At 36.3% G+C, this 21,460-nt stretch overlaps 1 protein-coding gene across 9 annotated transcripts in view; it reads right to left on the bottom strand.

Moving 5' to 3' along the window:
- Positions 1 to 21,460, bottom strand: part of NBAS (NBAS subunit of NRZ tethering complex) — a 339,915-nt gene that overhangs the window by 173,558 nt on the left and 144,897 nt on the right. For all 9 annotated transcript variants that reach the window (XR_004521674.2, XR_012325807.1, XM_033837994.2 and 6 more), the window contains 5 exons: positions 17,155 to 17,288; positions 11,244 to 11,306; positions 9,257 to 9,379; positions 4,380 to 4,482; positions 986 to 1,215 (listed from right to left, as the gene is read on the bottom strand). Coding sequence is in view for 7 of the 9 variants with exons in the window: in XM_033837994.2 (XP_033693885.1) it covers positions 986 to 1,215; positions 4,380 to 4,482; positions 9,257 to 9,379; positions 11,244 to 11,306; positions 17,155 to 17,288 (653 nt within the window). In the remaining 2 variants the exon portion in view is untranslated. The remainder of the gene's footprint in view (positions 1 to 985; positions 1,216 to 4,379; positions 4,483 to 9,256; positions 9,380 to 11,243; positions 11,307 to 17,154; positions 17,289 to 21,460) is intronic.

Raw genomic sequence — 21,460 nt, 5'->3', positions numbered from 1 at the left:
ATCATCTGAAATAGAAATACTATCCCTTGGGAGAGAAGGAACAAGTTTACTAACTATTTTAAACAACTTTGTCAAGTTCAATAACATGGTTTGAGAAAACATGATTCTTTCTGTGATAAGTTATCACTGGGGGAAAAAAGTTACCTTTAAGTTTTGCTAGAGTTGAAACAACTACCAGTTATTTGAGGGGAAAAGTAACTCTAAACAACTAGCACAATGTTTACATCAAAATAAATTCCAAATGGGCCTAAAATTTCCATGCAAAAATAAAACCACCAAAGTAGTAATAAAAAACAATACGAAAAACTATTTTAATGATCTTGGGAATTAAAGGTCTTTCAAAGGATGACACAAAAGACAAAAAAGAATAACAACCGAGTTTTTTAAAAATTCAAAAGAGCCATTTGAAAGATAAACTGTACATTATTAAAACTTGGCAACACAGTTTAACCATTAAGAGAGGCAAAGGGCACGTGTCCCATACGCAAAAAAACAGCTCCTAAGAATCAATAGGAAAAAGAGGAACACAAACTTTCCTGTACAACAGGCTAAGAGAGGAACAGAATTCAGAGTCCAGAAATTTCCCCCTGGAAGGGACTTCTGAGCTTTATCATCTAATCAGAGCGGAAGCCATGTAAAGCATACAGACACGACCTAATGTGCTGAAATTTTCCAGAACTTGAACTTGCTGGCTACCACTTGAATCTCTTCCAACAGAAGAAAAGTATAACCTTATAGATAATCATCTAGAATGACCGTGGGAAAGTGTGCTAGAGAAAAAGGGTCACAAGAGAGTTGATGAATACTTAGGACGTAATTAAGTTTTCATTCTATATTCAAGCAATAAATAACGGTGCCCCATAGAGTCGAGTCAATCTGTACTTGTGATAACATATTTTGTGAGGTAGAGGATAAAACCAACAATGAAGTTTGTATATTCTGACGTCCCCCCCTCCCTCTTACGGAGAATACAGAGTTCCTCTACCTGGCCAGATCCATGCAGCTGTCGGTGAGGTTGGTAGAAGAATTGAAGTACTCTCTGCTGGCAGCCAAAACCAAGTCAATGCTTTTTTCGTAACTGACCCTGTACTGGGTTTTTCCTTTATGGGCTACACTAGTCGGTGGATTTACTGAACATGCACTGCAGTGCATCATCTGCCCAGCCAGGTGGATATTTTCAAGGCGACTGGAACACAGAAGGCTCTCTGTAAATATCTGGGGAAAAGAAGAAACTGGAGTTAGTGCTTAAAGAGGGAGGACTCAGTTCTTGACACAATGGAGGCTCTGATATCCAAGTGAAATAAATTTTAAAAAATACATCCATCCTATAGGTAGAGGTTGCACAATATTTATGAATGTACTAAATGACAATGAAGCACACTTTAAAATGGTTAGTATTATGTTATGTGAATGTCATGTCAATAAAAAAATCCCCCTTTTAGGAAGAAGAAACAATTTAACTGAACAAACCAATGGTAAGCATAATATTTTAATGTGTTACAACAAATACTTGAGTAAAATATCCAAAGTTCATACTTATTAAAAACAGGATCCATTAGACACACTGTCCACACTCTGCTTAAAGTATTTATAACATTTCAATTTTTTAAAAGAAAATCTTTGAATATGGTACACATGATTAATGACTGTTTAAAGCATCTGAAGTCAGTCTTATAAACTAAACACCCAAGCTACAAATGTTCTACTTACACCTAGTCACTAGAATTACAATACACCACATAACATTTTTTTCTAATCTGCAATTTAAAAACTATTTAAACAAAACAAAAGCCTCTGATGGAAGGCAGTTATGCAAATGTCATTGTATTTTACAAGGCAACTAATAGCATCAATTAACATAAAATTTATTCCATAATTGAGGTTATCTACTTACTCCAAAAAAGTCCTATTAAAGAGCTCCCTTTAAACCCACACTAATAGCATCAATATATAAATAGCACAAGAACTTCCACAAGAATGTTCTTTCCTATCATGCCACTGTTGGATGAGGATAACACAGAAAAAGAAGAGATAAAAAGTAGATTTCATGGAGAAGCAAGAGTTTCCTTATAATTAGGAAGGCTACCCAATTTTCATAGGACCCCCTTATTTTCACTTGTTTCTAGCCTTCTGGAGAAGACATTTTTAGACAGGTGTTTCCTAAAATGACTGATAAGGATAAAATTACTAATACCTATGAGAGATCTGCTATATAATCCATACTGTGACAGAAAGCGCATTATCAGTGAGTAACCCTAATCGCTTATATGACAGGTGAAAATGGCTTGCTCCATGTGACCAGAGTGACTTAGATGTAACAATTTCTCTATTCCTTTGGTTTATTCAGGTAAGCCATAAAGAGTCAATGCCCAATACTAAAAAATAAAATTCACTCACTCTACTATTTTCAAGGTTTTGCTGAAATGAACAATATAGATTTCTGCTCTACAGGCTGTAGAGAAATCTTGCACCTTATCAAAATTATGCCAATGAGATTTAAAATCATTTTCCAATGACAGCAAAACCTAATACAGTGGCCACAGGTCAGTAAGACAATATAGCATAATTTAAACATCACTAAAATATTTTAAAATGTAAGTTTGCCAAATCTGTATTATCTTCTAGAATCGGTTCAGGACAGTTATAATATGCTTTCAAATGTTTTCTCAAAGGAGAAAGACTAACGGCGCGAAGTCATTAAAATATCAAGGCCTAATGCAAAGGTTAAAATATAACTAGAACAATTTACTACGTCAAGTTGTTATGATAGATTACTCTACACAGGAGCGAGTTCAAGTGTGATATACTTAATGCTAATTTTTCAATCAGAGTCAGAAAATACCAGGAAATAACGCTACTCCCACTTTAAAAACACTACTTCAAGCAGTGTTACTAATGACAGTAAGATTTTGGACCCCATGTGCATATAGATTATTTTCTCCTGAAACTGAATTTCAAGTTTTGCTTTAGATACAAAGGTGAAGTTTCTGGCAGCTGTACGTGGTCTGCGAGTGTAATCATCAATATAAAGTTTACACTCATCAAGCACATAAAAACCTGAAGTTCAAATATAAAACCATTCATTTCTCAACAGTCTGTATTAGCGCTCTTCTGTTAAAACTACCTTAAATTAAAATACCAACCAATTTCACAAAACAGAGACCTATTTTATAACTCTCATTTTATCAACGGGTTATGCTTCGTGATGTCAGAGCAGAGCAACACAAGAAATATTCTACAATTTTGATCTGTTTGTTTGATAGGCAAATTCAAATGGGAACCCTCTTTTAAACTGTATCTCATTAAAGGTGGGTTAGCTGGATCCTTTTTCCATACAAAGCATGAGTAATTTGGTGGTAATACACACACCTTCCAAAATAAGGATTAAATTCTCCTAAATTACACTCCTAGTCAACTCACCATCCTTAAGTATCCTTTATGCTCCAGACACTATAATATGCCCTGGGGTAGCTGAGGATGAACATGATATGATAATGCCTACCTAGGAGCTAATGACCAAAGGGAAGAAACACACACAGAAACAAACAAGTCATCGCATGGGAAAGAAAGGCTGTAATAGAGATAAGTTATATCAAAGGACAAAGGAAGGCATCCTAGAGGGCATGATTAGGGAGCTGAATCCTAAAAGTTATCAACAATTTTCAAGTTTAAAAAAGAGGAATATACTCCAGGCAAAGGGAATAATGTGTACAAAGTCACAGAAACAGGAAACAGCATCGTGAGTGGAGGAATTCATGACAGATTTGGCACCGCTGGAGCACAGGGCACATGGCAGCGAGCGTCAGAGGCGAGAACAGACAGGGTGGCTGGAATCTGCCGTGGCTTTCTATGCCAGGCTAAGGAATACGGTTACTTTCTAACTGTAGATACGGTATTTTATCTATTTTATATAGCAGCGCATTTTAAGAAGGGGAGTGTCATGAAAAGGTCTGTTTTAGAAGAATACTCTCTTCCGTGTAAATGAGGAAGAGATATGGAAGTAGGGAAACAAGTTTGGAGGATTACAACCATTTAGCAGAGGTGAAGAGAGGACAGATTTGAAAGACTTTTCTCAGGCACATGAAGCAAATTTTAGTGACCACCAAAACTATGGAAGAGAGAGGATCCAAGTACGATTCGGAGTTCTCCAGCTGAGAATTAACCCACTAAATAAATGGTGTTGCAATGAACAAAGAAGAAGTTATGTATGCAAGTGCTCAAACTAACGCACCGCTCAGTTACCAGCTATTGAATATGATTTAATAATTCAATCCTATTACTTACAGTGAAGCTTATGGTCATCATCTTGTGTCCAATCAACAAAATGTAACAACCAAAATTACAAAATTAAGAGGAAATATTTACATATGTAGAGTTACCTCATAGCAAGCATCAGAGTCCAGACAGGTGTAAACATTCTGCTGCATAGTTAACATGTCTTGCAGCAACATTCTCCAATGAGACTCACTGACAGGAGGCTGCCTGGGGGTAAAAAAGAAAATAATTCATGAAACTGCTCTCTTCAATTAGTCAAAAGTAAAAAAAATTGGTACCACTATTCTATATGCCACACAGCTCCCACCTGATCAAGAGAAATAGATCTCATTTGAATTTCCAGGGAAAAAAACTTTGATTAAAGATAGAGGGAAGGGCTTCCCTGGTGGTGCAGTGGTTGAGAGTCCGCCTGCCGATGCAGGGGACACGGGTTCGTGCCCCGGTCCGGGAAGATTCCACGTGCCGTGGAGCGGCTAGGCCTGTGAGCCATGGCCACTGAGCCTGCGCGTCCGGAGCCTGTGCTCCGCAAAGGCAGAGGCCACAACGGTGAGAGGCCTGCGTACCGCAAAAAAAAAAAAAAAAAAAAAAGATAGAGGGAAAAGTTGGGCAGCGACGCATCAATGCCAGAAATGTTGCCAGAGCTGCCTCTGCCGTAGGCTGCCTAGACACAAAACTGATAATGGCAAAGGTAAACAGCTATGAGTTTCTAAGGTAAAATAAAGCACACGGTAAAGTAAGATAAAGCAGCAGTGATATAGCAGAAAAAGCACTTGGAGACAGGAGAATGAGTTTCAAATTCCATCTTCATCACTCTGCAGTCGCCAGCAGGGTGTGTTCTTAATTTCAACCACACATGCAGACCCAGAGGGCAGCAGGGGCCACACCTAGCATGAGTCTGGAGGCGGGAAGCACAGCTGGCCAGCCGGCAGCCCTAGTGGTTCCTCTCAGTGGGACTCCATGCGGCAGTCCACAGAGCCTGGGGTAGAGCACTGTGGGGGTTCTCTCCCACCCAGGCGACAGCCCAGGTGCCAGCCCAGGTACGACAAGCCCTGTCAGGTAGCTGCAGTTCCTATCTGGCTTAGGAAGGAGCTTCATTCCCCACAAAAGTCAGGACCTTTTTTTTTTTTAACATCTTTATTGGAGTATAACTGCTTTACAATGGTGAGTTAGATCCTGCTGTATAACAAAGTGAATCAGCTATACATACACATATATCCCCATATCTCTTCCCTCTTGCATCTCCCTCCTTCCACCCTCCCTATCCCACCCCTCTAGGTGGTCACAAAGCACCGAGCTGACACCTTTTGTAACAATTCCATTGGCATAGTTTTCAGGCTCCCCTCAAGGATAAGCCAGTGACCACACGTGGGAAAGCCAAAGCTTCAAGCCCCTACCAGGCTTTCTAGTTCATTTACACAGTTCCTCTAGGAGCAATTTACCAGTCAGAGATGAAGTAGTGAGGCCTACACTATCTAGTTGATCAAATACCATTTCATGGTAGTATCCAGACTTACAGACTTAAAGAATCAGTGGTTCAGATTCTCCTGCAACAGGGGAAACGGTGTTGTTAACAATGTCACAGAGAGTCACATATTAGCTGCGTGACTATATTTAACATTCTTGAATTTCAGCTTTCTCACTTAAAGAGAATCTCAAAAAATGATAAGGAAGGGATGAGATTAATTTTGAAAAAACACAGACAATGAAACAAAATTTTTCCTGAGTATAAAAACAAGCTCAGTTATCTGTATGGATTTGAATAAATTTCTTTGAGCTTCAGTTTCCTTTTTTGTATATTATGATAATTAACTTAAACTAGAATGTATGAAAAGACACTCCCCATATTTTTCTGGTACAAAGTAGCATTCAACAAGTGTGAATGAATAAATCTGGAAGTCACAAACACATCTGTTTGTTTTTCTGTAGTCACATACACAACCACTAATATTGTCTAGTAGGAGGGAGAATGTGCTGTAATTCTCTCTACCTCTCTCAAAAGTTCATCTTTGTTGAATATATGTGAGTTTGGAATCATCATTTATGTTTATTTTCTAGTCTTGAAGTTCTACATAATCATGAATCTCATTGTTTGAAAAGGGTAGGTTTGGTTTTGTTTTCTGTTTGTCAAATACCAACTGGGTGTTCCTTTTCCACGCATCATTTTCTTTCTTATGCATTAAAAACAGGGCAAATAGACCATGTTTAATAGTATTGCTATGGAAAAATTATGCATTTGGGATCTTTCCTACAAAAATTCTAGTCTTCAGGAATTTTTTTCACCTAAAATTTTTAATAACCATATGCTTCATTTGCTTATAGCATTTTCTATTTGCTACACAAAATGAACAATTATTTCTCTCTGATATGTATTAAAGCTTAAGAGAATACATTTTTTTTTTCCAGCATACAAATACACAAAACAAACTGATATATTTGCAAGTCTTCAAGGATAATCCCTGAAGTGTTTCCATTAGTTAGACCTTGGTATGTGAACTCTTTGGGTGGGCTTCAAAGAATTAAAAGACTTTCAAATTTGGCTCGCAGGCAGTAAAGTAGCAAAATGTTTGAAAAAGTGAGTGTCCATCTTGCACCAGCTTCATAAAATCAGACCTGGGCACTGTCTAGCTGAATTCAAGTTCTCGCAGCCCAGCTGTTCTTCTAGAAGCCAGCAACACTGGGACAGATGGTATTAATGTTTTCTCACACATGGCTAGCCTTAAGTACAGGTTCTAATTAAAATAAATTATAAGACATTATTTCCAAAGGTCTTTTTAGAGTACATGCAGTAAATAAGAACCAAGAGAAGAACTGGAGGCACTATACAAGAGGTGTGCAAATTGACAGGGAAATACCTGAACACAAACATGATGTATTAGTTACAGCTTTGGAATGGAGGTGTATTTTCCAGCGAGAAATAGTATTGCACTCAAGATAGTAAAACCTGATTTGTGACAGTCAGTGAAATCTGCCACCATTTAGAATATGCATAAGAAAATTTGATAGGTGTTAAAGACCAAGCCATAGTAGCATATATGAAATAATTAAGATTCATTTCAAGTTGACTACCTTGAAAAAAGAGGCCGTATTCTCTTACATATTCACAGTAAGTAGAATGCCATAAGCAGAAATTAACTGCAAGGACTTTAGAAGTATTTGAGGGATTCAATGGAAGGACAGCAGGTAATCTAGCAGCAACAGTGAGGCTTTCTTACTGAAGAGTAGGTTCTTGACTAGAGCCAACATGATGGGAAATATTGACCCCTAAAAGCTTTTATAGCTGTAAAGAAAGTTTAAGACTTAAATTGTCAACACCTCCTAAATTATTCATTTAGTAATTACTGAGAGAGGGCCAATGATATGTAAGGTTCCAAATTAGATGTTTGGTGACTGTAGCACTTGCCTTAGATAAGCTTATGATTTTGAAGGGAACATAAGGCACATAAATCAATAACTAGAGTAAACTGTTGAAAGAGACAGAGATAAAGAGAGAATTTTAAGGCTTCCTGTAAATCTACAATAATTTTAAGAATTACTATAAATCCATAATAATTAATACAGGATGGTTATTAGAGGAATGATAGACAGATCAATGGATCAAAATAAAGGACCCCAAAATAGGCCCCCGTAATATGGAAAACTGATATTCAACAAAGAGGCAAATGCAATTCAGTACAGACAGAACAGTCTTTTCAACAAATGATGCTGCAATATTCAGATATTAAAAAAAAATAATCTATACCTTGAACAATAAACAAAAATGAACTTTCAAAATGGGCCATGAAACTGATTGTAAAATGTAAAACTAAAAATTTTACTAAAAATGGCAGGAGGAAATCTTTGTGCCAAAAGTTTCTTAACATGACATCAAAAGCACAATCAACAAAGAACAAATTGATAAGCTGGACCTCATCAAAATTTATAAAGTATGCCCTTCAAAAGACACAGGTATGAGAATGAAAAGATAAGGCATAGATAGGGGAAAATCTTTGCAAAGCGTATATCTAATAAGGACTTGTATCCTGAATGTATAAGAAAACTCTCAAAATCAGTAAAGAACCCAATTTTTAAAATGATCTAAGAAGATACACTGATGTCAAATAATCACATAAAAAGATGCTCAACGTTATTACTCACTGGAGAAAGCAATTAAGACCAAAATTGGATACCACAACATACCTATTAAAATCACTAAACTTTAAAAGACTGACCACAGCAAGTACTGACAAGCATGTAGAGCAACTGGAACGCTCCTAAAAGACTGATTAAAAAATAAAATGGTACAAATGCTTTGGAAGACAGTTAGGCAGTTTTTTTAAAAGTTAACCATCCACCTACCATATGATCCTGCCATTCCACTCTCATGGATTTATCCAAAAGCAATGAAAGCGCATGTCCATACAAAGGCTTGTACATGAATATTCATAGCAGCTATATTTGTAAAAGCCAAGACTCAAAATAAACCAAATGTCCCTCAACAAGTGAACAGATAAACAAAGTGCAATAAATCCATCAATGGAATACTAGTCAACAAATAAAATGGAATAAACTACGGATCCATGATACAACATGGATGAATCACAAAGTAATTATGCTAAGTGAAAGAAGCCAAACAAACAAACAAACGAAGTGCATACTGTTATGACTCCATTTCCATAAAATTCTAGGAAATGCAAAGGACGATGTAGAGACAGCAAATAGATCAGTGATAGCCTGGGGAGGGGATGGGGGTGTAATGAGAAGCAGAAGGAGGGAGGGGATTATAAATGAGCAAGAGAAAGCTTTTAGGGGTGATGGCTACATTCATTATTTTGACGAGGTGATGGCTTCATGGGTATATACATATACCAAAACTTATCATATTCTATACTTTAAATATGTGCAATTTATTGTTGGTCAATTATAACCCAATGAAGTCAGAAAAAGAAAAAAAGTGGTACTTTTTCTTAATCACACACAATTATCAATTAATTTTATTACTCACTTACGACCGGTGTGCCTGGTCAATCTAACCATGAGCTTGTGTGCCTCTTCTGAGCTAGACTGAGTATTTTTAACATACGAAATTGGTTTCTCAAGTCCATGTTTCTCCAAAATCTCTGACACACTGTAAGTGAAAAGAAAAATTTTTAAATAAGTCTTGCTACCAAACGAAAAAGCTCTAAGAATCTTAAACATGTAAGTAGCACTTAGGTGTTAAAAGTATTTTTAAAAAAAGTAGCATAAAGAATGACCAAATTTTACACATTACATTAATTCTCGGCAAAAAAAAGCTAATAATTATATATCAAATCTTATTTCCCCTACTGACTTTTATTACAATATACTTGGGATAAGTTAACATTTTTTAAAAAGCCTGGCATATCCTTACCTCAAAATCTTTTTTTTATAATTTTCCTGTACTGTAAAAGCATCAAGTCAGCAAAATAAGCCAAATCTATAACTGCAATACCCAGCTTTAACTCTTAACAACCTTAGTGAGTATTCTGTTATAGGCAAGGCTGCTAGAAAAGCAATAAGCAAAGAATTTTAGGGTTGGAAAACCACAGAAACCCCGTAAGGCTCAATCTCCCTCAAGAATCCATTCTATAAACAAACAAATAAGATTTCTGTTCTCATATGGATCTTCTTGAGATATCCTATTCCGTAATTATCAGCATTGTATATACACCTTTTCTGTCTCACCAAGTCTCACATTTATGAATTAACCACTACTGGGCTTAAAGAGAGGTTGGACAAAATTCATTAGCTCTTCATAAATATAAGTTCCATGGGTCACGTCACCTGACATTACATACACTAAAACATTTATCAACTATTAATGGCCATGAGGTGGAACCGCAAAAAAAAAGTTCTCCTTTAAAAGGTTAGTAAATTAAGGTGAACAGTGAAAGACCTGGGTATCATCCAGAAACCTAAAGGGTGTTACTGTTTCCTTGAGGTATTGAGAGCATAATTTGACTATCAAGACAACCCATGGTTACACCCAGGAACGCATGGTGAAATAAATGACGTATATTGTGAAATATTTTTTTATGAAATGCATTATGTTTATTATATTGTATTTCCTTGAGAAAGCTCTTTTCAGGTTCATTAGGGAGAAAAAGGAAACCATGCAGATTTGTAAGGAATGAATCTATACTGACTTAACCCATTAAGCTTTGTTCAAACTATGCTCAATTTTTCAGGGAGGCTGGGGAGAAGAGAGGGACATCAAATTAGTAGATTCCCAAATTCTTATACTTTACATATTACCACTATCAAGTGATGTCATTACCTATAATTTCTATAATTATATATTGGAAGAACAAAGTTCACTAGTCCTAAAATTTCATTTTTAATGCAAATATTTAAAAATTACACACAAGCACATTATATATACATATAAAAATGAACACTAGTAAACAATATTAAACTTCCTGAATAGCAAATTAGAAATTTTCAGTCTCCAAAAGAGACAGTTTAATGCTTCATTTTCACAGTAAAGAATATTGCTAGCGTCACTAATATAATATAACCCAGAGAGTCAATCAAATGTAGTATACCCCAAAAAGGAAAGTCAGGGGTTATAATATTTGCTGATGGATGTAATAACTGCTGAAGGAACTAATATTTCTTATTTACCGACTATGTGTGAGGTACTTTAAATGCTTTATCTAGTATCAATTTCACATCTCATGAGGTAGATATGAGAGCTAAGAAAACCCTAGGCTCAAAGATCACACGGCTAGTAAGTTACAACGCCTAGATGTGAACACAGTTCTACTAGTCTTCAAAGTCCATGTTCTCATTACTGTAGCATTCTGCTAAAATAAGCTAGCATTATATTCATTATTAAGAAAATTCACTCCTAAGAGAGTCAAACAAATATTAGGTGAAACTGGAAATGATCATTAGGCATATTTAAGGTAACATTTCTCGGACAGACCTCCTTAATCAGCATGGAACCAAAAGATCGTCATTTTTCTCACCTGAGAATGTGTTCCAGTTGGTCTACCATGTCATGAAGAGCTGTGGTTACCTCTGTCTTCTGACTAAAGGATTAAGAGAAAAGAATTTAAATTAGGTTTTAGTAGTAACTTTTTACTTGAAATACTAAACTCACTTAAGTTTAAAAAAAAAAGTGATGTTTCCCTTGTATTTAATATATGACAGTATCACCCTGTCCAAATAAAAGGTCAGTCTTATCTCCTATACTCATTCAGCATCTTTCATGACTCAAAAGAGATTAAGATAAAAAATACTGGAATATAACAATATTCTCTATTACAGATTAGTGAGATATGGGCAATTATTTTCCTAAGAACTTTTAGTTCAGTTCTGCTAAAAGCAAAAAAGAATTATATATCAGTTGTAGTCTTTCTTTAAAGAAGTGGTAAACGATAAAGCCATCATTTATTTCTCCTCTTTTAACCAATGAAACAAATTAGGAACCATGGCCCTGCACGTTGGCTTTCTCCTAGTCCTATCTATTCCACCTGTGACTCCCCTAGGACTTTTCCATTAGGATTCTATATACTCAGGGGACTTCTCCCATGTCATCATTCACTCTGCCTCCACTGCAATATTTTAAAACGAAAGAGAAGTACACAGCCATCATACAGATAATTCCTACCGGGAGTGGAGATAACAAGCACTTTTCCTTTTCCCTTTCTTGGGAAAAAAGTAGACGGGGGACTAGGAGAAACATTACCGTGAAAAAAGATGATGAACTAATAAAAACATGGCTGATAGGGTAGATTTAGCACGGCACAACGCACATACAAGTGCAAGGGATTTGCTACAAAGGTTAAGCAACTGCTGTAAAAGCCCTCTGCCACCCTCTGCAACTCTGTGTCCCAACCTTGGAGGGACGACTCTCAACTGAGAACCACTGTACCTGACACTCTCAGGTGCTTTCCAACCAATGATTCAACTGAATTCCAGCAATTCTTAGGATTTAATAAGAAAGCTAAATAAAAATCTTTATCTGGACTTGGAAAATTAAAAATGACCTAACTGAACACAAAAGTCTCACTATCTTTATTTTTTTATTATTATTATTATTTTTTTAGATGTTTGGGGTAGGAGTTTATTAATTAATTAATTTTTGCTGTGTTGGGTCTTCGCTTCTGTGCGAGGGCTTTCTCTAGTTGTGGCAAGCGGGGGCCACTCTTCATCGCGGTGCGCAGGCCTGTCACTATCGCGGGTTCTCTTGTTGCGGAGCACAGGCTCCAGACGCGCAGGCTCAGTAGTTGTGGCTCACAGGCCTAGTTGCTCCGCGGCATGTGGGATCATCCCAGACCAGGGCTCGAACCCATGTCCCCTGCATTAGCAGGCAGATTCTCAACCACTGCGCCACCAGGGAAGCCCACTCACTGTCTTTAAAATGATCAATCTGTCCTGGTCTAAATCTATGTGGCAATTATTTCATGCAATTTACAAAGATTATACTATCTTTTTAAACCAAGTTTCAGGCCTTGGACTAGAGTGATAAATTAGGGCATATTCCACTTAAAGTCCTTCAAAAAAAAAAAAAAGATCATTTATCGGAGATAACTTCAATTAACGTACTCATTCAGAAACAATATTTTTTAAATTATCATTTTGTAACTCTACAATAAACATTTGTCACTGATTTTCAGAATACAGCGTTCTTCCTCTGTGAACTGACATTCACAAACATAATGACTAAAGATTTTTTTCAGCCAGATGAAATGTGCTGCCTAGGTAAGGTGTATAAAAATTTAATTTCCTAAATAGTGAAAAACTACACAGTTAACCATTTGGTAAATACCAACCAGTTAACCACTAAAAATAAACGACTGATCACTGGGAGAACGTGAATTGACGAAGTTGGCGCGAGGAGGAAAGAGAACCAGACGAAGTATTTTGAAGGCCTATATTTTAATACTAGGCTAATTTATAATTGCAAATTATTTAGAAAATTATAATTATGAAATACAATCATTAAAAAATAAATGAACAACAAAAGAGTACCATGCTATTTTTTATGTTTACCAAAAAAAAAACCTGTTAGATCAGAAACCATTAATCTGAAGCCAAAAAAAGCTTTCATTCACACATACACAAGAGGCATTTCTTAGCCTACACATTCTTTGAAAACAAATATACTCATCCTCTCATTATAATGTCTACATAAAAAATGTTCTTTTAATATCATCATTCAATTAATATCATGACTTTCTCCTCATGGTAGGAAAATTACTATTTAAAAGTTAATAGATGAGCTCTAATTGATATTTATGCTTATTTGATCTCACTGAAGAACTAACTGAAGAACTAAGTCTAATACATTTATTTTTAAAAATTGCACATGTCAGTTGGAAGTCAATGATTTTACCTAGATGATTCAAGGACAACCAAGGGGCATCAAGTGGGCAGAGGGACCATCAAATTACCCACCTAGACCCTTTAAGGAAGAAACTCCCCACCACTTCTGCTCTCTGAGATGCTTGTTAAGAAGAGGATTCTGCATCTCTTGTCACCCTCTGGGAAGAGCACCTTGACTACTGACACTCTGATATCCACTGGGCTCAGGTTTTTAAATGATGAGTAATGACAGTTTGCTAAAAAATTGTTAATACAATCCACGTTACTAGCCCTTTGTTGCCTACTGAAGGCCCACGGTTCCCAGAGGTACACTTGCTGCTCTTCACTAAGGATGGGAGGGAGCTTGCGGTCATATCTGTACAGGTATGGGTAATAAATAGATGCTGTGATTGTAACTCTTCCTACATGAAGACTCCCTAAACCTGGACTGAGGAAAGGAAGTATTAACTACTAGTACAGTCTCCATTTAGCTTTACCAGTAACAAGGTTAACTGCTTTCCTTCTTGGGGGTCAGTACTTAGACCCTTAATGAGAAGAGATGAATAATCAGGATCTACAAACCACAAACCACCCAACATTTCTGTAACATAATACACAGAATCTAAGATTACCTTATCCCCCCAAAATCAAAACTGAAGCAAGACTGACAATCTAGCTGCTCACATATAAGGCAATTTCCCAAGGACTCCTATAAAGAAAAGCCTTCAGCTTGTCACAAGGCATCCAATCAACTTTTAGTATCTTAGATATAAATTCATGGCCAAGAATCACTAGACATGGAGGAAAGGTCCTCACAGTAAAAACAGAGATGCAAACAAACAGAATATGAAAAATCAGAGATCACGGTGGGGCAAGGGTAATGCAAGGTGCAGAAGTGAATTTATGCATCTGTGAAACAAAAGCAGGGTATTACTTTGTTTGAAAGTGAATGAGAAAAAGTTCTTGGAATTTAAATAAGAAAGCCAAAATAAATTTTAAATTCAAAATACGGATTAGAAGATAAAACTATAGAAATCTCCCAGATCACTTAACAAAAGATCAAAACATGGGAAAAAGAACAAAAAGAGCAGTAAATAAATTTAAAATGTGCAAAAAAAGAGAAAAAAGGACATGCAAATAAACTTATCAAGGAAACTTAACAGGAAAAAAATGTAAGAAAATTTCCCAACAGTTTGAAGGACATGAGTTTCCAGGTTGAAATACACGATTTAAATGAACAATGATAAATTCAGATTCAGAATAAAACACATCCTTATGATACTTCAGAACACTAGAAATGAAGGGAAGGTACTGAAGTATTCCAAAAAGGGGAGGAAAAAGCCATATAATAGCCTTGGACTTCTTAACAACAGTGGAAGGAGAAGACAAGAGTGATGCCTTCGAAACTCACAAGGAAAAGGATCAGAAACCTACAATTCCATACACAGCCAAGCCTTCCGTCAAGTGTAACAATGCAATTATGATATTTTTTTGACATATGATAGTCTTAAAATAAACATGCCTCCATGCAATATTTGACAGGAAGCTATTCAAGATTATGTTCCATCAAAATAAGGGAATAAGCAAAGAAAGGAAAAGATAATCCCAGAAATGCAATATGCAACACAAGAGAGACGCAAACAAAAGTCCAAGGATGAATGCTGTACAGCAGAGTAGCGAACAATTCTTATCAAAGGAAGAGAAAAGACAATTCTAAGAAAGATGTTTCAAAAGTAAGAGGGAGAGAGAGAGAGACATAGAGTGAAAAGAGAAAGGAGAGATTACTAGATATTTTTGACCTTGAAAAGGAATTTTACACTTCTGTCAGAAGAGTGAAGGAGGTAAATGGAAACAAAAAACGACAAAAAAGGAAATTATTCAATCCATGAAAAGCAAAAAGTTGCATAAAAAGGAAATATAATCATACCCAGCTCTGTGTAAACAGTATATACATAATCATAATGATAGAAATACCACTTTGACTACACTGAAAAGAATGGTTAAGAGAAGTAGGTATGGGGGAAGGGTAGGCTTCAATGAAAGGAAGTCAATAATCATCTAAAATTGTAAAATCAATAAATAACAACGTTAGCACAATATTTTAAAGGAGGCAGGCAAAGTCAAGAAGAAAAGCATGATCTATAATGAGTGCTTACTTTTAGAAGACAGGTATCAAAGGATGGGGAAGGAGAGCAACCAATAGTTTTTTACCGATTACAAGTCTTCCTGTACCCTGATTTTAACTAGTACATACATTATTTACTTTATGGTTAAAAATTAGAAGGGGATCATGTTCCCTTGGACTTCATGATTCTGGAATAGCACCTCCTCATCCCCACCAATTTGTTTTTCTCCATGGCACTGACTTTTCAAAGTGAAAAGACAATATGACCTGTAGAATATCTCACAGTCTGTATTTATCTGTTTCTTTTCTTCATGGTGTTATTTAGCTTGTTCTCTTATTCCCTACATTGACTGTAAACTAGAAGTTTGGCTTAAAGGATTGATTAGATTCAGGGTAAGTAATTTTACTTCATACTGCTTCTCACCAGGAGGCACGTATGGCTAGGCTGCCTGATTGTAAGTGATGCCATATTTGATAACTTGATCAAAGGTGACGGCAGTGAGACTTAGACTTTATAAAGGTCAATTTCCCCTTTGCAATTCCCAAAAAACAAATATTTGCTAAAGGTAATACTTTGGTACCATGCAAATATCCCTTCCCCGTCAATTTTTCACCTGATTTCAATTCTGTTAATGACTACGTGAAACAATTATTTCACATTGGGTTGCAAAATCAAGTGACTTCTATCATTCATTTCACACACAAAAATAAAAATTTCCTTGGAAGGAAAAGAGAGGAGAAGAAGAAAACCAAAGCATGAGGAAGACTTCTTGTCTAAACAACTGATTTTGCAAATGAGGAAACTGATGACCATAGAAGTTACGTGACTCAGCTGTAGTCACAAAGGCTTAGAAACAGGCCCACCGATTTTTCATTCAGTTTTCATGCTTTTCCATGTGCTGTTATTAACTTCTCCAGATATGAAATTTATAATATGTACTGTGTGTTAAAAGAGTGATTAAAGGAATGATTGTTATGTGACTTGCAAAGAGAAAATATAATCTGATTTGCGTACCACTAAATGAGGTATGTATATCCATACATTAGTACTTAGAAGTTTTACTCTGGGCAAGGGCCAAGAACAAACAATTCATAGAAAAAACACAACTAGCCCATAAATAAGGAAAAAGCTTAATTAGAAACACAATTTAAAACAAAGAGATATCACCGTTTATCCACTTAAGAGAGTACTTTTTGTTGTGGTGGTAGTGATATTCTTGCTTGCTTTTTAATGGATAATTATCAAGGTTAAAATTATAGTGACGTCCTATATACTGTTAGAAAAACAAGTGTCTATCTCGAGACAACAGGTTTGCACGTGATCTCATTTTCTTCTTTATATTCCCAAAATTCTCTATAATGAACATTCAGAGAAGCAACATCTTCATTTTAGCTGTTAGAGTAAAAAGACACAACCATAACAAAGGCACACTGTGGGTTCTTACCCATATCCTCTCTGTGGCAGACATTCTAATAAGTCATAGCAAAGAGCGAGCTGGTCATTTCGTTCACAGTTATAGATGCATTCTAGTGCTACTGCCATCAGTTGGTCCTGATCAGGAATGATTTTTTGCTGCAACTAGAGAAATAAAGCATGTTGTGCTAAATGTCAATAGATTTACATTCAATTTTGCCATATCCCAGTACCACTGTCAATAGAATATTAAATAGCGCAGTTAATCAGCCACAGAAACAAATCTTGGTTTTTCTTTAGCTTACAGACTTTTGGGGTCTTTAATTATTCTCAATGAAATTGCATTTTAATTACAGAATCAGCAAGAAAAGAAAATTTGTACCCATAAGCTATGCATCTGCTGAAAACAGATTCTTCAATTCATGACCCATTCAAGATAAAGTAGATAGAAGAAACACAGTGAACTAAAAAGGCAATTCATTAAAAACAACATTTCTAACCCTAAAACCAAATTTTATGTGTTTCAATCACAAAAATATATAAAATTCCTCAACTAATATTCAGAGATGTTCAAACTTACTATTTTTCAGTGTGCATTATGTATTAGTCATTTAACACAACAGTATTGACATTCTATTCGAAAGAAGTCGCATTGCAATGCGGTAATATTCATATCCCAAAATACACTCCATATTTCTGATGCAGAAAAATGGCTATTGGGGGTCACTTTCCCATTGTAAACCACAGAGACCCATTCTTAAAGTATTTTCTGGGATATAAAAGTTACAGATTTGTGCCTTGTTTTTCTCATCTATAAAACTGGAATATTAACATCTTCTTAATAGCATTGTTGTGAGGATTAAATAAATTAATACATGTAGAATGCTTATGATATCTTCCTGCTTCCTGTCTTTCCCTCCCTGAGACGCTGAAGTGTCACTTGAAAGTTAAATGTTCTAGAGTCCCTATTTGATCAGACATGCTCAAAACCCTTTAGTAGACCTTCAGCGTGAAAGGTAAAGAGCAAGCTTTTTGCCTTCCACTCAGGCTCCTTCATGGCCTGGTGCCCACCCACTTTTCCAGTCCTATGAATCACTACCTCTCTGCTCAATGTTTTAGTCCACTCAGGTTAAATAACTTGCCTTTATCTAAACATATCGTTAGTTTGATTACGTCCCCTTGTCTTATTCTACTCCTACCTGGAATGTCTTCTCGAGGAACTTCTTAAAACCTTAGTCTCTAAAATCTCCCGAATACTCCAGTTTTATGTCCATTTGGCTGACTTCAGTTGGACTTCCCCAGATTTCCAGAGTCTCTTGCTTATACTTGCTAACTGCTGGTCCAATGGATAAATCCTCATACGACTCTCTACATGAATTCTTTTTCCTCTCTGTACTCCCATGGCACCTTTCCATTCTCTTCCTATGCCACTCAGCATAGCCTTCTTAATACACTCTACTGTGTACGTGAATCATAATGCTCACATTAAGATACTTTTCACTGTTGTCCTATTAGACTCTCTACAGATGTCCAACTTCATATAGCAAGACACACTTCCTTTTATTCTCATTATTCCTGTACTAATATCTCAGTGGTCACTATTAAACCATCATTTGTCCCACCTCAAGCTAACAGAAGGGGGCCCATTTAGGACTTTCCAAGAAATCAATAAACCTTCCCCACCATGGGCTGCTAATTATCTCCCATATTGCATAGCAAGGGAAAATGTAACAAAGTCATAATTTCTTTCAAAGGGTCTTAAAATTATGCACTAGTAGACAACTAGAAAAAGAACAACAGATGTTAAGCTAGAATACTTGGGAAACCCCAGAGAAACAAGCAACAAAAGAAATCAATGAAACAGTGAAAGAATCACTGAAAACTATCATACAAAAATCAATAACTTTCATATACACGAACAATAAAGTTAGAGAAAATGAGGGTAAATAAAACCCAATTTGTAATGTAAGCAGAAAATTAAGTGGTTAGGAATAGATTTAACAAGAAATGTGCAAAACCTATATAAGGAAAAGTTTTAAACACCCCCGAAAGACAGTAAGAAAGATATGAACAAATACAATGATGTCCCCTATTCTTGAATAGGGTGACTGGACATTATACTAAAGTTCAGATAGAAAAAATATATATACAAGAATAACTTTTGAAAAACTGGGGGAAGAAAACACTACAGAGGAATACTACCCATACCAGACTATAAAATCTCTATAATTTAAAACAGTGTGGTACTTAGTATATGGACAACCAGACCAATAAAACAATAGAGAAACTCTAGAATTAGACTCAAAACAAATGGAAATTTTGTATATGACAAAGGTGGCATCTCAAATCACTCAGGTACAGATAAACTTTTTTAATAAATGGTGCTGCAACAACTAGGTAGCATAAGGGAAAACATAAAATAGATCCGTATCTCACACCCTGCAAAAGAACACACTCCAAATAGATTAGGGGTCTAAACATAAAAATAAAGCCACACAGTACTGGAAGAAAACATGAGTGATTTCTTCTTTAACCCTGTAATGGGAAAAGCTTTTCCACCATGTTTCAAAATACAGAAGCAATTAAAAAAAAAATTGCTCAATTTGATTCCACAAAAAATAAACTGTAAAAAATTCTGCATGACATAATACACCATAAACAAAGTCAAAAGACAACCTACCCACTGGGTGAAATATTCACAATAGAAACCACAGAAAAAGGACTAATTACACTAATATATATGAATTTCTAAAAGTTAAGGCACAAAGAAACAAAAATCAAAGTGAAAAATGGGGAAAAGACAGGAATGGACAGTTCACAAAAATGGGGAAAAGGCAGGAAGGGACAGTTCACAAAGACGACAATGCCCCTCAAACATATGGGAAAATGCTCAAATTCACTCATGTTTAGAGACGTACGAATTAAAACAACACCGAAAGGTAACTTTTCACCCATCACGGTGGCAAAATCTTTTAAATAAGACAACAAATTGTGTCTGCAAAGTTGTGGAGAAACAGCCATGCTCATACATTGCTGGTGGAAATGTAAACTGGAACAACCGTCTGGAGAGAAATGTGGTAATACCAACACAACCCTGCCTTTAGAGCCCGGAATCCCCTTGCAGTAATATACCCTGAAGATATGCCAATAATACAAAATAAATATAAACAGCTTACTCGTTGTAGCACTGTTTGTAATTGTCAAATACTGGGAATAGCACAGAAAACTAGTGAGACTGGGTAACAGTTTTCAATTTTATATTTTAGTTTATATAACCACACATGGCTAGTGGCTACCATACTGAACAGCACAGTCCTGGAGGCACTTTTCAATTTCCTAAGGAGTGTGGGCCCAAAGTAGGCCAACAGGAAATTGCAGCTGAGAGTTTACAGTGTTAAGGAGACTTCCCCATTTGTCCCCATTACTGGAATACAGTCTGGTATCTACAAGCAGAAGGGCCTAGTAAGTATTCAATACTTCTAATTTGGACCCCCAAAGGACCACACCCTAGGAATACGGGAGAATTGGAAATAGGACAGTCTTTTTGAAACCTGAAACAGCTCAATACCCGATCAGGTTAAAGTGACCTTCACTGTAGGAGAATGGTGGGAACAGCAAAAACAAGAGTGGCATATTCCATATTCCCCCAAATTCTAATCTATTATACCTGGGTTGGGCCTAGAAAATTGTTTTCTGTTTAATCCATATAGTTCTGATGCACAAATGCATTAAAAAAAAAACAGTATAAAAGACAGAAAACGATACGAGAAGGTAGAATATTTTATTCCCAAGTCATCTCTATCCAGACTTGCCCAAGTTACTTCACAAGTTTCACTTCCCAAAGAGGGATTCAAGCAAAGAGCAACGGCTTAAAATCAGCAATGAGTGCTTAAAATCAGGATGTTATAAAAGACAGAGGAAGAGTTTGAAACACATGAGATAGTTGAAAAGACAAATTTGTATTTGTCTTATTGTTCCCATTATTCGCTCCCCTCTTTCTAGTAGAGGATTGTTCTTCCCTGCCCCATTAACACCAGGTGTGGCCACAGAGCCCTCAGCCTGTGAAATGTGAGAGGGAGTAATCTGAGGCACTGGGAGCTAAGCTTTAAGAGCCACTGTGTGGTTCTTTGTTCTTTTTCCTGTGCCACAAGTTAGAAAAGGGGACTGTTCTTTCAGCCTGAGTCCTGGAATGAACAGGACATGGAACACAGCAGAAGCCCAACCCAACCACAGCCTACACGACACTTGTGAGAAATAAATGTTTGCTGTTGTCAACTACTAAGATTGCAAGGTCATTTGTTAATGCAGCATACCTTAACCTAAGCTGCTGGATACAG

The sequence above is a fragment of the Tursiops truncatus genome, chromosome 14 (assembly GCF_011762595.2).
Source record: "Tursiops truncatus isolate mTurTru1 chromosome 14, mTurTru1.mat.Y, whole genome shotgun sequence".
Taxonomy (NCBI): Eukaryota; Metazoa; Chordata; class Mammalia; order Artiodactyla; family Delphinidae; genus Tursiops; species Tursiops truncatus.
The sequence above is the reverse complement of the archived record's forward strand: the minus strand, read 5'-3'. Positions and strand labels throughout refer to the sequence as shown.